At 36.8% G+C, this 16,717-nt stretch overlaps 1 protein-coding gene across 1 annotated transcript; it reads left to right on the top strand.

Annotated features, from left to right (window-relative positions):
- Nucleotides 1-6,929: 6,929 nt before the first annotated feature.
- Nucleotides 6,930-12,164, top strand: LOC130217866 (NAD(P)(+)--arginine ADP-ribosyltransferase 2). Its single transcript, XM_056450087.1, has 3 exons — nt 6,930-7,083; nt 8,651-8,729; nt 11,344-12,164. The coding sequence occupies exons 2-3, from the start codon at nt 8,679-8,681 to the stop codon at nt 12,061-12,063; spliced, it is 771 nt and encodes a 256-aa protein (XP_056306062.1). The 5' UTR covers nt 6,930-7,083; nt 8,651-8,678; the 3' UTR covers nt 12,064-12,164.
- Nucleotides 12,165-16,717: the final 4,553 nt, after the last annotated feature.

The following is a 16,717-nucleotide window of genomic DNA, read 5'->3' as shown; positions in this document are numbered from 1 at the left end:
TAAGGCTCCTTTTAGAGCATTGATAATGTTATTTAATTACAATACAATCAGTTAAATAAACGTAAGCATTTATTTAGTTGTTCAAGTGCAAAACAAGATGAAAGACCATTTAAATGCAAGCCCCGTCAGGGGGAGTTCAGAAACTTCATTGGAAATATTGTGGTAAATTTCCATATTTTGAAGACATGGTGTCAAACAATGATATTTAATTTAGTGCTTCTTATCAAGTCTGAGACCAACTTTATATTGTATCCCAATCAGGCAGTGAAGATCATATATTTTCCACAGAAATCAGATTGATGTGGTGAGTTTATAATGGCACGACAGTTCACTGGAAGCGCTTGAGCTGGCTTACTGAAAATTAAAACACCCTGTGCATATACCCCATTGTTTTTCAGCTCGGTTCAATATTTCTTTGACATAATTTGTTCTCATTATTTCAGTATAATGATGTAAAGTACTATAATGATGTAAGTGATCCAATTTAATGATTTTCATGTCTCTGTTTAATTTCCTCATTTATATCAACAAACCTTGCTATCTAGCTAGCAACAGCGTGTTTTTGAGTTTATGCAAAATTATGATGATCTTTTTTGCATTTTCTTTAATGTATTGATTCAATAAGTTCAAAAATTCTACAGAAATCCTTTATATGCTTGTATATTAGCCCAAGAATATATCTCTAAAATTAGAAGTTTGGTTTTGGCCATATTTGAAATTAGATGTGTGAACCTACACTGGTCTCACGGTTTGGTTATGATTATCATGCCATCGATTCGGTTCAATTCAATATATCAATGCATCACAGTGCACTGACGATGCTATCCATACACAGTTTTATATTTTCTTCACAGCACTGCAATTCTTGTATTAAAATGTACAAATATATTTATATACTATTTGTAATGAAGTTTTGTCTTTTAATACAAACAATCAGTTATATAAACTCTACTTTTAAAAACTCAAGTACATGCACAGACCAACATGAGCATTTATAGTGAAGCATTCGGATTTCTACCTTCAAATCCGTCTCAGCATGGATCAACGGTTATCCTTTTCTCATCATCCTGTTTCTCATTATTTTTTAAAGATGATTATTGAATAATGAATAAGGTTTACACCTTGCTTAATATAAGAATGTTTCGTGCTTTTGCCTGTCTCCTAATAAGTATTTTCAGCAGCCACCAAACTAGGTCAGAGGTCACGGAGACCTTGAGTGGAACTGAAGGGCTGGGGACAGGAAGCAGCTGTTTCTAATGTCATTTCTAGTAGTTAATACTATCTAAAATGTCTAAAGTGATTTAGCTATTTTTACGATTAATTCTTTTAAAAGTGATTCTACTTTTTATTCAAGATAGACTTTTAGTAAGGATATTATAACTGCCTGAATGTAGATTATACCGGTTTTTAACCAGTTTTGATAAAGATGGCTGAGAGTACACTCAGCCTTGCGTAAGAAATATATTTTAAGTGTGTGTGTGTGTTATAATTTATAGCAATAGCAAATAAACAAATGTAAATATCCCGCTCGCTTTCTGAGCCTTGTCTAGTGAGTTCTTTCTTACACCCCTATGATTAATCACGCGCTCAACAGAAAGGGCTGTGATTGGCTCTAACGCTCTGGCGCTGTTCACCGATGAGTGACACTGATGAACGACAGCTGTGATCACAGCTGATCCATGATAGACGTGGTGGAGAAAACTCTCTCTGTAGACACGCGCTCGTGTTTGGATACAGAAGTATCGCTGTAACAGCTGACATGAGAGGAAGTCACGTCAGCAGGTCAAATGGGCCACAGTGAGAGAGAGAGAGAGAATGGAGTACTTTCATTCTCTCAATCGTAGTGAAATAGGGGCTTCTGCTGTGTGTCAGTGAAAGACATACAAACATACACTTAATGAAATTGTGCACAGTTTCTCAGTTTGTTAGTAGTTGGAGCGTTGTAAATACTCACGCTAGCCTCCCTCACCATAGTAAGCTACCACGACATAGCGCAAATGAGATAATTGACGCCAGTACGTAATAACCGGTTATGATTATTACTGAACCGATACCGAATTGTTCAGATTGTTTTTATCGTTTTGCATCACAAGAGCATGACAGTGCAAAGCTGTGTTTTAGAAAATGATGATGTGCTTGGAGTTCAGGAGAAAGAGTGAATGAGATTTTGAAGACTTTTGTAAGGGTTTGCAGAAAATGTATTTTTAATAAAGGGTTTAGGCCATGGAAAACTTGACAGACAGTGGTGGACGTTAGTGCCTAAGCAATAGTGAAGTAAAGCCTCTGCTATGTTGGGGTTTTTGTGTGTCACTGTGCAGAAGAGTTTGTGGTTTGGTTGTGGAACATTTTAACACCTTTGATGCTTTGAAATGAGCTGCTAAAACCTGTGCAATGATGCATCTATTCATCTGATGACTGATGATTTGTTTCTGGATTAATCAAGTTTCTTTTTTCTTTTATAAACTTTTTTTTTTGTATGAACATTCTTAATAATGTGGAAAATTGATTTTCAGTGTAAGTTGATTGAAGAATTTTTTAATACTTTTATGTATGGAAATATGTGTGTGTTACCCTTATTAGTCATCTTAGACAGACAGGTTTTCAGCAAAACCACAGACCTTCACAAATGTTCCACTAAGCTTGAAGTGTTAATTCTGCTCTATGTTGACTTCACAGTGTGCATAATTCTTTCTAAAGCTCAAAATTTGCTGTCCACAAATCTTAAAATTAATATCTGAATTTAAAGGTGCTGTATGTCAGTTTTTAACTCTTCTAAAGCATAAAAACACCATAATGTGTTTGCAGATATTGAAGAAACATCCCAAGTGAACGTTCTTGTTTATTTGAAAAAATAATGCTGAAGTCAGATATTCTGCTTTGAAAATATGCGTTACGTGCTGGACCGACAGTCTTTGTTTTGGTAATTTCAACCCACCCAATGCCAGTTTAGCGAATAATATTTCAGCACCCCAGGTTACCTTGGTGGAAAACAGCGTATTTAAGTCATTCAGTCATGAAGGCTCTAAAAGTATGTGTCCGCGACCGAAGTGCAACCTCCGGTGGACAGTAGCAGACTCTGAAATGAGATGTGTATTCAGAATTTTACATGAAGTTATTAATTAGCAAATAATATAAATATTATGAATGTAAACATTAGGTGAGCAGGTTACATTGTGTCCTAACATCATGCTACATGAGTAGATTTGCAGTGATGAGCAATTTGGCTGTTTGCACCAAAGGAAACATGACAGGAGTTTAAATACAGCCATTCAGAAGCACAGAATAGTGCACTCACTGCACTACAGCGAAATGGTAAGGTTTATAATCTAATTAATTCATAATAAACCTCTATTTAACATTATTAAATGTAGATGCTGAATCGCCGATACGTGTTGGTTTGCACTGAGTCACAGTTCTAAAGTTCAATTTCAAATAGTTTATTTTCAAGGTCTGAGGTGAACTATCTGCTGCTGCTTTCAGTATATGGCAGTAAATCCCATGTAAAATGCCATTCAAACTCACATTATTAGCATTTAACACTGAATAAAGCACACAAGCTCTGCCCGATGTGATCAGTGTCAGTTTCTAAAATATAAATGATAAAATAACTATGTATAATATATATATATATATATATATATATATATATATATATATATATATATATATATATATATATATATATATATAAATAATATAATTTATAAAATATAAACTGCCCAAGGCATCACAGGGACTACACTGCCAGCCATAGAGGACATCCAGAAGTAACACTGTCAGCGCCGAGCACGCAGTATTCTTAAGGACACCTCTCACCCTGCTCACAGACTGAGGAACAGCTTTTTCCCCAGAGCTGTCTCCCTTTTGAACTCTGCCCCTCACTGACTCGTTTGCCCCCCCAATACACCCCCCACACTCCTCCAACTTATACTCCTCACAATCACTGCACTATTTAACATTTGCACATTTAAAGTTTGCACATATTCATTGCACTGATTCATTTATTTGAACTGTACATACCCACTGCACATGGACATTTGTAATTATGTTTATCTATCTGCACACTTCTGATTATTAATAGCATCCTGTACATATTCATTTATTGTAAATCTGTTCATAGCTAATACAACCTGTATATAATGTTCATAGTACATCCATCTGTAAATATCACCATAGTTTTTCTATAATTGCACTTTATAACTTATACCTGTATCCTGCACTTGCTGCTATTGCACTGCTGGTTAGACCTAAACTGCATTTCGTTGCCTTGTACTTGTACATGTATAATGACAATAATGTTGAATCTAATCTAATCTAATAAATTTCAGGTACTGGTTAGAATAAAAACTACTTTTAATATGGAGAATATTCCTTCTATCGCGTGCCATTGCTTTTATTTAGAACACGACTTTAAGCTTGATAGTCAGGCACACTCCTGTTGATGTCCTCAATCTGGCAACCTGTGCTCACATGTGTTTTGAACCAGGAGTGCAATACCTAGTTCAACCACTGGGTGTCAAACTTTCATACCGCACCTTTAAAAAAGAGGTTAATTGGGGCTAATTTGCTTGTTCTGTGATAATGAAGTACACTGTAAGACTTTACTGGACTTTTTTTTACAGTGTTATACTGTAATTACTATAACTGAATATAATTACTGTAATGGCTCGTTTCCACTGACTGGTACGGTATGGTTCGGTTTGGTACGGGTCACCTTTATCAGGCTTGCGTTTCCACTAACAAGGGTACCCTTTTGGTGGGCGTGGTGTATGACAGAAAGTTTCAGTCGACGTCATTCTCGCTCGAGGAAATGTCTACAATAAAGCTGTACGGGTCACTCACATATCATATGAGAAGCTCTTCTCACAAAACAGACGCTTTACACACATAAATACTTGTGTAGAAATGTTTATTACTAACTTTTCTATGAACATGAGTTGATTATAACTGCAGATTAATGACAGTGCGAAACAGCCTACTGTAACGTCTGTAATTATATTAAATAAGTAAATAAATGAACATATATAAACACATACAGCCCCTTACAGTCTCCGATATGTTCCCAACTACAGAAGAACTACATATAGCAGACATTTCGCCGGTATTTAGGTTCAAAACAACACAAAATATAGCCTACAGTCAGTGAAAACCTCTTATCTGTGTATGTAAGCTTCAGCAGCACATGTAGCCTCTGCTAGACAGTAATTCCGTCATTCCCGGTTCATATTAGTCCAAAAGGTGAAGATAATAAGTTAGTTATACATGGCATTTTGTTCATGTTTGCTGGAAAATAATGTGCTCCTTTTTTCCGGCTTCTCCTTTGTTTCTTCGTGCTTCACTCTCGCGTTTGTCTGTGTCTGACAGGATCGGGTTTCAAAAGCACGTCAATAATCAAGCGCAGGTTATTATCATCAGCTCAAGAAGTTTGTTATTTCAGATATAATGTTAGACGCGCGCGAGCGCAAGCAAGAAAGCGAAACCGCTCGCGCCTCAGACTGGCTCGTAAAAAACTACGGGGCACAGGGTAAATCTGCTCTTCTTCTTGGATTTGTGGCTGTTCATCAAGACGACGACAAGGTTTGTTTGAGCCCAGGTCGACCATGGCTCGTTATTATATGTATTTATAATTCCGCTGTAATCTCTCGCTGTGTATTTTAAATATGGCGGGTTTTTTGTTTTCATTCTCGCTTGTTGCGTAAGCGAATGACGTATCTCTGTAAACCAATAGCGTTCAGCTGCGCGTGTGGCTCCGCCTTTTGGTACCCTTTCACGTGTTTGGTACCCTTTCGAAAGGATGCCGAAAAAGTGGTACGGTTTGGTTCGGTACGCTTTGTGACAGTGGAAACGGCTTTCAAAGCGTACCAAACCAAACCGAACCGTACCGTACCACTCTGTGGAAACGGGCCTTAAGAGAACTATTACAGTGACTAACTGGCAGCAGTGTTGCTGGTTAATTACTGTAACAGAGCAGTATTGGTAACTTACTGGAAACTGCTTACAGTTAATTACTGTACTGTGGTACTACTCACAGCATAATACTCCATACACATTAATAGTATATCATATATAATATATAATAATTATTGTAGTGGTACTAAATTTAATCATCATTCTTTATTGCTATCAAGAAATAGACAGCATATACATTCTTCAGACAAATGAATTTTATTGTTTTGGCAGAAAACAAATATACAACAGAAAATGTACAAATTTTGAAACATTTGGGACAGTAAGGAAAATGCGAATAAAAAAGAAAGTAGTGATTTCTAAATTTACTTTGACTTATACTTCATTGCAGACAATACAACTAACATTTATTTAATGTGTAATTCATCAATTGTAATGTTTTTTCCCTGTCTGTCATGGTCAAGTGCCCTTGGCAAAAGTAACTTGCACTTCTGTGATGGCATCATTAATGCTGCATGGCATCATTGTGATGGCACCATTTCCAGGGACACCCATGCATATTTCAACAAGACATTGCAAAACCATATTCTGCACACGTTACAAAGTCCTAGCTGCAGAGGAAGAGGATACAGGTACTTGACTGGTCTGGCTACAGTCCTGACCTGTCTCCAATAGCGAATGTGTGGCACATTTTGAAACGCAAAGTGCAACAATGAAGACTTTAATGACTTTGAATGACCTTAAACCTTATTTTGCATGAAGAATGGGACAAAATACACTAGAAACACTCCATCACTTGGTGTCTTCAGTCCTCATTTAACTGATTACAGCTCTAAAACAAAAAAATCAACAAGTCATAGTTTTCTCGTGTGAATTTGTATCCAGACATGCATGTTGACAAACTCGGGGTTATCAAAGGTTTCATCAACAGTTTCATGCAGATTCACTATTGCATGCAATTATTATGAAATCAGATTGCCAAAACGTGTAACTTAAGCTATTATTTCTTAAAACACACACATTACCGGTGATATATAATAAGCCGCATTCCTCATCTGTTAGTTTGAAGAGTCTTTGTCTTCTGACCGTGAGCGACTGACTTTTTCTGATCTTCTCCTGCTTTTGAGCTCCTGTATAATACCAAAACTCCACAACGAGAGACGGCAGTATACTCAGGTGAGTCATGAAAATAACTTCTTTATTTAGCTAAAGAAATAAGCTTTCAATTGTTATGACAGGATTGTTTTTGGCTGCAATACAGCTATTTAATTATCCGTAAGCTGTGGGTTCAAAAAATCAAAATATTAAGAAAATCAACTTTAAAGTCGTCCAAATGAAGCCCTTTGGCAATGCATATTACTAATCTAAAATGTAAGTTTTGAGGTAAATATGGTAGGAAATGTACAAAATGTCTTTATAAAACATAATCTACTTAATATTCTAATGATTTTTGGCATAAAATAAACAGATATACATTTGACTGATTATAAGTATATTGTATATTGCTACAAATACACCCGCGCAGCTTAAAACTGGTTTTGTGGTCCATGAGGGAACATTACAGAAAGTTTCTTACCTTAGGTCAGGGGTCACCAATCTCGGTCCTGAAGGGCCTGTGTGCCTCCAGGATTTAGCTCCAACTTGCCTCAACACACCTGCCTGGATGTTTCTAGTATACCTAGGAAGACCTTGATTAGCTTGTTCAGGTGTGTTTGATTAGGGTTGGAGCCAAAATCTGCAGGACACCGGCCCTCCAGGAACAAGTTTGGTGATCACTGCCTTAGGTCTTAACTTATATAATTTTGCTAATGTGTATTACAGAAGTAAATCTTAACTTTATTTGGGATTTTTGTTTTATCTTACAAACTTGTGTCTTATTTTTAGTTCTACAAATCGTAAGTAAATTGTGTCGTCAAGTTCAACAATCCACTCTCGGGCCTGTTAACAAGCAACACTGCTGCTAATCAGTTAGCCTAAACAAAATGGATAGACAAAACCAGCAAATAAAAAATAACACATAAGGCATTAGTCAATTGCACTATAACTGTTAATTCTCTATGTCGCTTTGTTGGTGTCTGTAATGCTAGTTTTAGTTCCTGTGCTAGCTTTAATATCATGTTGTGCGGAAGTCTGTGATTATTTATTTAGTGTTGTGTCATGTTAATGTAACACATCTTCAGCATTCTCCAAGAGCCTTTCTACCATTAAACATGTTCATTTTCAACTATTAATATGCCATTATTGAACAGCTCAGTTAAATGCTTTGTTTGTTCTTCTATTTTTCCTGTTAGCTCTCGAATCATTTTAGAAAATAAGGTAGGACAATAAGCTAAAGTAAGGACAGGTTTTAGGATTTTGTTTTGTCGAGTTAGTATGTTTATCTGTTATGCCATCTGTTAGTTTCCAGGGACTATCTGTAGTTAAGATAAGGCAACGTATTTAGGAAGTGCTCTTCTGTAATAACATAATGTGTCCTAAAAGTGACTCTGGACCTGCCAAAAATACATTGTATGGGCAATGGTATAGCGCTAACTGAAGTATGAATATTAGTTCAATATTACAGGGTTGGTTTTGTTGTACAGGGTCACACATTCGTTCCTGACCCAAATGACCATGTTTACCAAAGAGATCAGATTTGAAAGTTTGTATCTCTCTGTAATACACCTCCAGGGCCACATTTAGTTGTATTATTCTGTGTGATGCTGTTGTGTTCCTCTTTCCTCATCATCTCTGTATTTTCTAGATGATCTGAGAGATTGGATTGAATCAAGATGCTGTTGATCATTGAAGCTCTTCTCCTCATTTTAGCAGCTCTAGAACAGGTGAGCATGTACGAATAATTTCAATATCAATCATTTTCAAATAATTTCTGTTACAGACATTGAAAATCAGGGAATGTAATGCCTAATTACCTGCCTAGTTAACCTAATTAACCTATTTAAGCCTTTAAATGTCACTTTAAGCTGTATAGAAGTGTCTTGAAAAGTATCTAGTCAAATATTATTTACTGTCAACAAGGCAATATATTGGTTATAGGTTATATATTGCAAGCTTGATTTTGCATTAAATTCAGCATTCACAGAATTCCTAAATTCTGGAGGAACACAAAAGCTGCCTGTTTTCCTGTTAATTAGTGTGGTTTATTTATAAACTAATTTCGAGAGGATCACGGGCTTATGATCAACACGGCTGGCTCCTCATTAGCTCTGTAATCTGCCCTATTAGATAATTACGGAAGCATTATAAATAACCACAGTTTTTCACACCAGTTATCTTCGTCTTGAAGCTTCCCCCTCCTTCCAACCCTACTTCCTCCCCCTTTTTTCCGATAGGGCAACACGGTGGCCCAGTGTCTAGCACTGTTGCCTCACAGCAAGAACACCGCTGGTCCAACCTCCTATCGGGCTGGTTGGTGTTTCTGTGCGGAGTTTACATGTTCTCCCCGTGTTTGCGTGGGTTTTTCCCCTGGGTCCCCCGGTTTCCTCCCACCGTCCAAAAACATATACCATAGCAATAGACTAAACCAAATTATCACCGAAAACAACACTAGTTTACACTTCTCACGCGGCGACAAGCAGGGGAGTTCTCGAGACCTACCTGAGCTCGAACTCCCCTCTCGCCCTTCTAACGGGAGGGAGCCCCGGGCTCGAGGATATTACGAGCTCAGGGCTCTCTCCCGGGACAGCATGCCAAATACGCTTTATTGATTATCAGCTAAGTGTGAACTCTTGAATACAGTTTTAGTGTATCTTTATGGTAACTTACTGGCCGGCTGTTGCCAACAACTGCCCCTTTACAGTAACTTACCTGTGAAGGTCTTTGCACACTGAAGTCTGAAATTTTCATATGCGTTTATTTCGTAATCATACGCAATTTTTTTTTTCTTTTACATAAACCTTGCACGCTGCAGTCCGATGCGTAATCTATAACAAAAAAAGGCTAAACATTGCAGTCAATTTAAGCAGGGGTACTCTGTTTTCCTCATGCTTCTCCAAAGTAGAAAAAGAAAGAGGAATGTGCTACATATTGTGTTCATCCAATACTAGCCTACTGTACATAGAGACGAAGGAGACTTCAGGTCATTATTAAAGAGCTGCGCTGGATTATCCCAAATGCAAAGTTTATTTTAGGAAATCAGTGGAATTTTGATACATTGCTTGTGATACTTCATTCACATACATAAATAAATCAGAAAACAGAAAATGGCCTACAGACATTATAATAGACACCAGGTTGACGTATTAGAATGGACTGAAGCGGACCATGAGGTGATAATTGTCTATGGGAAGCATATCAAATGTATGGACACTCACATCCCAAACAGCAACAGGGAAGAGGTGTGCCAATCACAGAATCCAGCATATAGGCATTCTCAACTGTCCGCCACATTCTGTCTTTAATTTATGCACTGTGTTTATTATAACGTTATCTTTGGCTCAAGTGACGCCATTTTGTATTTTGCCGTTCACGGTGGCTCTGAACTGTCAAGGCACCTCTCAAGGCACGTTTTCGGATGTTAAAACAGAAAAAAAATCTGATGAAAGTTTCGGAGGCAGTGTGTCAGTATGATTGACACAACGTGAGGTTGAATTTATTTGGACTAAGCCGAAAAAAAATGAATGAATTATGCAAAAATTACGGAGGAAGATTTTGGATTCAGTGTGCAATAACCTTAAATGTGTTTTACAGTAGCAGGGCCCTACTGCATTTTCATTTTACAGTAAAGTAGCCTTACCGCAACTTATTTTATAGTAAAATGCCCTTTACCACATATTAATTTGACAGTAGGACAATTTTTACTGTACTTTTACTGTCATTTATTTACATTTTACACAAGCAGTACCTTTATTTTTAGTATGTACTATTGAATTTAATTCCTTCCAAACAAGTTACAAGTTTATGTCTTCAACTACAGTAGCAGTACGTGATTACAGCAGAATACCGCAAATTCCTAATATGTAGTAAGTTACTGTAAACATATAAAAATGGCTAACACTTTATTTTGATGGTCTATTTGAGTATTAGTAGACTGTCTGCTTAATATCTGCTGATACTGCTCCTTCAACAGACATTTAACTGACTATAAGAATCTTTGCAAGTACATGTCGACTTACACTAACCCTAACCCTTACACTAAGTCTACTCATAATCTAATGAGAATTAGTTGGCATGTAGATGCAATATAAATTAAATTCAACAAACGGACATCAAAATAAAGTGTGACCTAAAAATGACCCACAGTGCATATTACAATAGTGAACTGTAAAGAATGTATGTGGTATTTTACTGGTTTTTTTTGCAGCAAATAACTGTAAAATTGTGGCAAAGTCTAACAATTTAGGTCATGAAAATTCAGCTGTTTAGTCAGTGAAATTCAGGGAATTTGACGTTTGGTTCAGAGTGGGAACCAACTAATTATGATTGCTTTTTCTGCAGGATCACAGAGCCGCCGCTGAGAAGATATTTCCACTGGGGATGGAACACAAATCTGTCGACGATCAATACAATGGCTGCAAAGGAAAAATGGCAAATCTGGTGAAGACCAAATATCTGCCAAATGAATTGAAAAGCAATCCTAAATTTAAACAATACTGGAAAAACAGCGCGAAGGTCGTGAAGTTTGGTAAAGACCACTTAACTAGAGACCATTTAATCGCCATTCACGTGTACACTGGTAAATATGTGTATCGTCAGTTTAACGAAGACACGCGTTACGGCAAAAACCAGTACAAGCACAAGAAATACAAGTGGCATGCGCTGCACTTTCTGTTGACCGAAGCGTTGCAGATCTTGAAGAAGATGCACAATAAATGCTTTCTAACCTACCGTGGTACTACGGCTAATTTTGATAAGCACGTCCTCAATAAAGAGATCCGCTTTGGTCAGTTTACGTCCTCCTCCCTAGATCCGAAAATAACGCAAGGTTTTGGATCGAAGTCCTGTTTTGAGATTATAACTTGTGAAAGTGCCGAGCTGATGAAATATTCTCAGTATCCTTACATTAAAGAGGTGCTGATCCCTCCATATGAGAAGTTTCGGGTCACCGCTGTCCGGACCAAACAGTATTATAAAGATCTGTGGTGCGACACGGTGTACACTTTGCAGAGCGCTGGAAGAACAAGTTATATGAACTGCGAACTGATCAAGAAACATTAAAATTATATACAAGAGGTAAACATGTACAGCTGAAGACAAAAATTATAAGCCCTTGTTGTGAAATTGTAATTTGTTTACCATTGTTTACTATACAAATAAAGGTGAATTGAAAAAATTGAATTCTATTTACTAAGTGATGCCCTCTTTAAAATAGATATATATTCTTTGATTGTCTACAGAACAAACTTTTGCTGTCCAAACACTTGCCTACTTTGCCACTGTAAAAAGTATCCATACATTTTGTGATTCGCGTTTTTATTTTGTATTTTTCTCCGTTTATTTATGCTTCTGAATTGCATTATGGGATCTTAATTTTTCTTCCGACAACTTTGAACCTTAAAAAGTTAAAAGGGACTTTTATGAACATTTTTAATAGTTTAAAGTGATCTATTGTCTGGGTTTTTGGTGTATATTATGGTACAAACACCTTATAAACTGCCATTATATTTTTTGTTATTTTACTGACTTACACTCACCGGCCACTTTATTAGGTACACCTTACTAGTACCAGGTTGGACCCCCTTTTGCCTTCAGAACTGCCTTAATCCTTCGTGGCATAAAGTCAACAAGGTACTGGAAATATTCCTCAGAGATTTTGGTACATATTGACATGATAGTATCACGCAGGAGGCCATTTGAGTACAGTGAACTCATTGCCATGTTCGAGAAACCAGTCTGAGATGATTCGCGCTTTATGATATGCCCCGTTATCCTGCTGGAAGTAGCCATCAGAAGATGGGTATGCTGTGGTCATAAAGAGATGGACATGGTCAGCAAAAACACTGAGGTAGGCTGTGGCATTGACACGATGCTCAATTGGTACTAATGGGCTCAAAGTGTGCCAAGAAACTATACCTCACACCATTACACCACCACCAGCAACCTGAACTGTTGATGCAAAGCAGGATGGATCCATGCTTTCATGTTGTTGATGCCAAATTCTGACCCTACTATCCGAATGTCGCAGCAGAAATTGAGACTCATCAGACCAGGCAACATTTTTCCAATCTTCTATTGTTCTATTTTGGTGAGCCTGTGCGAATGTAGCTTCAGTTTCCTGTTCTTAGCTGACAGGAGTGGCACCCGGTGTGGTCTTCTGCTGCTGTAGCCCATCTGCCTCAAGGTTGGACGTGTTGTGTGTTCAGAGATGCTCTTCTGCATACCTTGGTTGCAACGAGTTGTTATTTGAGTTACTATTGTCTTTCTATCAGCTCTATATTTTCTCTCTTTCAGACCATTCTCTGTAAACCCTAGAGATGGTTGTGCGTGAAAATCCCAGTAGATCAGCAGTTTCTGAAATACTCAGACCAGCCCGTCTGGCACCAACAACGATGCCACATTCAAAGTCACTTAAATCCCCTTTCTTCCCCATTCTGATGCTCAGTTTGAACTGCAGCAGATCTTCTTGGCCATGTCTGCATGCTTGAATGGATTGATTTGCTGCCATGTGATTGGCTGACTAAAAATTTGCGTTAACGAGCAGTTGAACAGGTGTACCTAATGAAGTGGCCGGTGAGTCTATATCTCTGTATATTATTTTTTATACATTATATTATTTCAAACTACTAAATATCAATAAAAGTCACTTTTTTGTGAAAATTGGATGTTCAACATCAAAAGTCGACAGAGCATAAATCAAGGTCCCATAATGCATTTCACAAGCTACAGAAACACAAAATATAAAAACTGTAATTAACAGATATTGTTTACAGTGTAGTTAACATAATTAACCTAGTCAAACTTTAAGCTGAATACTAGTATCTTGCAAAAATGAGCAGTAAAATATTATGTACTGTCATGGTGGCAAATTAGTTTTTAAGAAATGAGTTATTAAAGCTTTTGCTTGAAAATCTGTTGAATAATTTTATATATAAAGAAAACCACTAATAATTTTGCCTTTAACTGTACATGCAGTTCCTCGTGAATCAATATAAACATTTTCTTCCTGATTTCAATAATTCTTTGTCAAAAAAAGCTTTGTTCATATTAAGTTCATATTTTGAAATAATGTTTTGTTTTGAGGCTTGTTTTCTGATTTATGTTTTATATTACAGTGTATCTGTAATCTATTTCTCCACACTTAGATAATACTTCGATCTTTTTAACATACTTAGGTCTTTCATAGTAGATCTAACATGAATTTACTGTTTTGTTTAATGTGACTCTGCAATACACTCACAATTAATATATTTACTGCTTGTCCAGTTTACTTAATTTAACCCACTTACATTTGTTAAATAATAGTTCTCTTAATCTTTTTACGTGTAATTGACATCTGAAAATGCAGGCTCTTAAAGTATTTACCAGATTGTAATGTTGCCATTCCTTTTTTACAACACCTAAAAGATGTTCAGGGACTGCAGACACCAAGTGATGAAGTGTAATTTTCAGGTGTAATTTTGTCCTGTTCTTCCTGCAAACAAGTCTAAAGGGGGCAGCAGTACAGGGGTCTTCGTTGGCATATTTTGCACTTCAAAATGCACCACACATTCTCTATTGGAGACAGGTCAGGACTGCAGGCAGGACAGTCCAGTACCTGTATCCCCTTCTAATGCAGCCAGGACTTCTTAATGTGTGTACAATGTGGTTTTGTCTTGTTGAAATATGCATGGGTGTCCCTGGAAAAGAAGGCAGCATATCGTGCTCCATAATCTCTATGTACTCTTCAGCATTAATAGTATACAGCAGAGGTGGGAGCAAGTCACACATGTGCAAGTCACAAGTCTCAAGTCATAACCTTCAAGTTTCAGAAGAAGAAGAATTAAGTAACCTGTCTTTAACATATGTATGAAATGGGATATATATATATATATATATATATATATATATATATATATATATATATATATATATATATATATATATATATTTATATATATATATCCCATTTCATACATATGTTACAGACAGGTTACTTAATTCTTCTTCTTAAATACAACTTAATTCTTCTTTTTAAAAAATGTATCAGGGAAATAATGATGTATAATAGCTGTTATACTGGGCGGCCCGCCCAAGTAAAGTCCAAATGAATCGTTCTAATGAATCTAATGACTTGTTTTAAGTGGTTCTTCTTAATAAATCGTTTGATCCATTTCAGCAAATCCAACTGATTCTTTTAAAATGTTTTGCATTACCAATAAACACTAATCCACAAATTACTTAAAGTCACCTACTTTTTAACTTACCTGGCACTCCCTCTGACATGGAAAAAAAAAACAATATCCAAAGTTATCCACTTAAAAAAATCATCATCTCGAGTCAGGAATCGGTTGCAGTGCTTTATTCGGAACAGTACAGAGAACCTATGGCTGCGTCCGAAACCGCCTACTACTCAGTAGGTACTGCATTTGAATTGAAACGTACTACTCTGCCAAAAAGTACGTTCTATACAGTATGAATGTGAAAAGTATGAATGGAATTCGGACGTACTACATCCGCCATTTTGTCATGGTCACGTGACCTACCTGCGTCAATACCTGCGCCAATTGCTTTACTCCCATTCATGAATTCGCTCGCGGGGCATCATGGGATACCGCAGCATGCATGGGATGCGCACTTCAGAATCTCATCGGAAGTAGTAAGTAATCCGGGTACTTATCGCATACTGATTTTTGAATTCTATGAATTAGGACATACTACTCGGCTCGCATACTGATTTTAGCGTACTGTATAGTATGGAAGAATGCAGTTTTGGACGCCGCCTATGTTTCAGACCGATCTGAGAACCGATGAGCTCTTAATACTGCGCATGTGTGACTTAGAACTTTCAGTTTTGTGTTGTTGTTAAATGCACAATATATAACAAACGGTTAAGCATTTATTAAAAACAAGTTATTTCGAGTCATGACAGTCAAGTCCAAGTCAAGTCTCAAGTCATGACAGTCAAGTCCAAGTCAAGTCGAGTCTTTATTGGATATTTGTCAAGCAAGTCTCAAGTCCTAAATTTTGTGACTTAAGTCTGACTCGTCATGTGACTCGAGTCCCCCATCTCTGGTATACAGCCATTATAATCATCAGCACATGATTATAGTCAGAAAGATCCATGCATTGTTTTGTTTTTTTGAATCCCAATTTAAGAAACATTTAAACCCAGTCAGCCACTCGTGAAAGGCATTCAAACTACTATATTAACATTCAGATGGCATCTGTACTAGATTTCTATGGGCCCTAAACACTCAGTCAATAATTTAATACCAACTCCAAACCTCTTAATCTATTCATTATTCTTTACCAAACCCCACCGCTAAACCAAACCGTCAATGGGAGGTGAGCATATCGTTCTAAATTGTACATCAATTAAATTGTAAATCATACAAACAAATTGTAATTAATTCATACAAATTAGCCACTGAATCAAAAAGTTACAAAATGCTGTGAGATAGTGTTGAAGATCTCATGCCATGCAAAACTATGTGTATATATAATGAAAAATCCTTTAGAAACCTAAATAGAAAGGTTTTAATAAAATATATTGACCTGTGAATGTATTTTCGTCACACAAAGGAGTCATTTAAAGGAACCAAATCACTGGTTCAAAAAATAGAGCACAAGTAGTGTTTAGCCATTTTTTGCTCCCTAGTTGTGTGCTTGCCAACATTTCGAAATTCTCTGTCTTTATACACTTTCTCATGCTGATTTTCTATGTGTTTTGCAT

The sequence above is a fragment of the Danio aesculapii genome, chromosome 3, assembly GCF_903798145.1.
Source record: "Danio aesculapii chromosome 3, fDanAes4.1, whole genome shotgun sequence".
In the NCBI taxonomy this organism is placed as follows: Eukaryota; Metazoa; Chordata; class Actinopteri; order Cypriniformes; family Danionidae; genus Danio; species Danio aesculapii.
Note: the sequence above shows the minus strand (reverse complement) of the source record. Positions and strands in the feature narration are given on the sequence as shown.

What these genes read in the sequence shown, in the direction of transcription:
- LOC130217866 (XM_056450087.1), top strand. Translation starts at nt 8,679, where the DNA reads ATGCTGTTGATCATTGAAGCTCTTCTCCTCATTTTAGCAGCTCTAGAA. An exon ending in TTTTAGCAGCTCTAGAACAG is followed by an intron (nt 8,730 to 11,343) that starts GTGAGCATGTAC and finishes CTTTTTCTGCAG; the next exon opens with GATCACAGAGCCGCCGCTGA.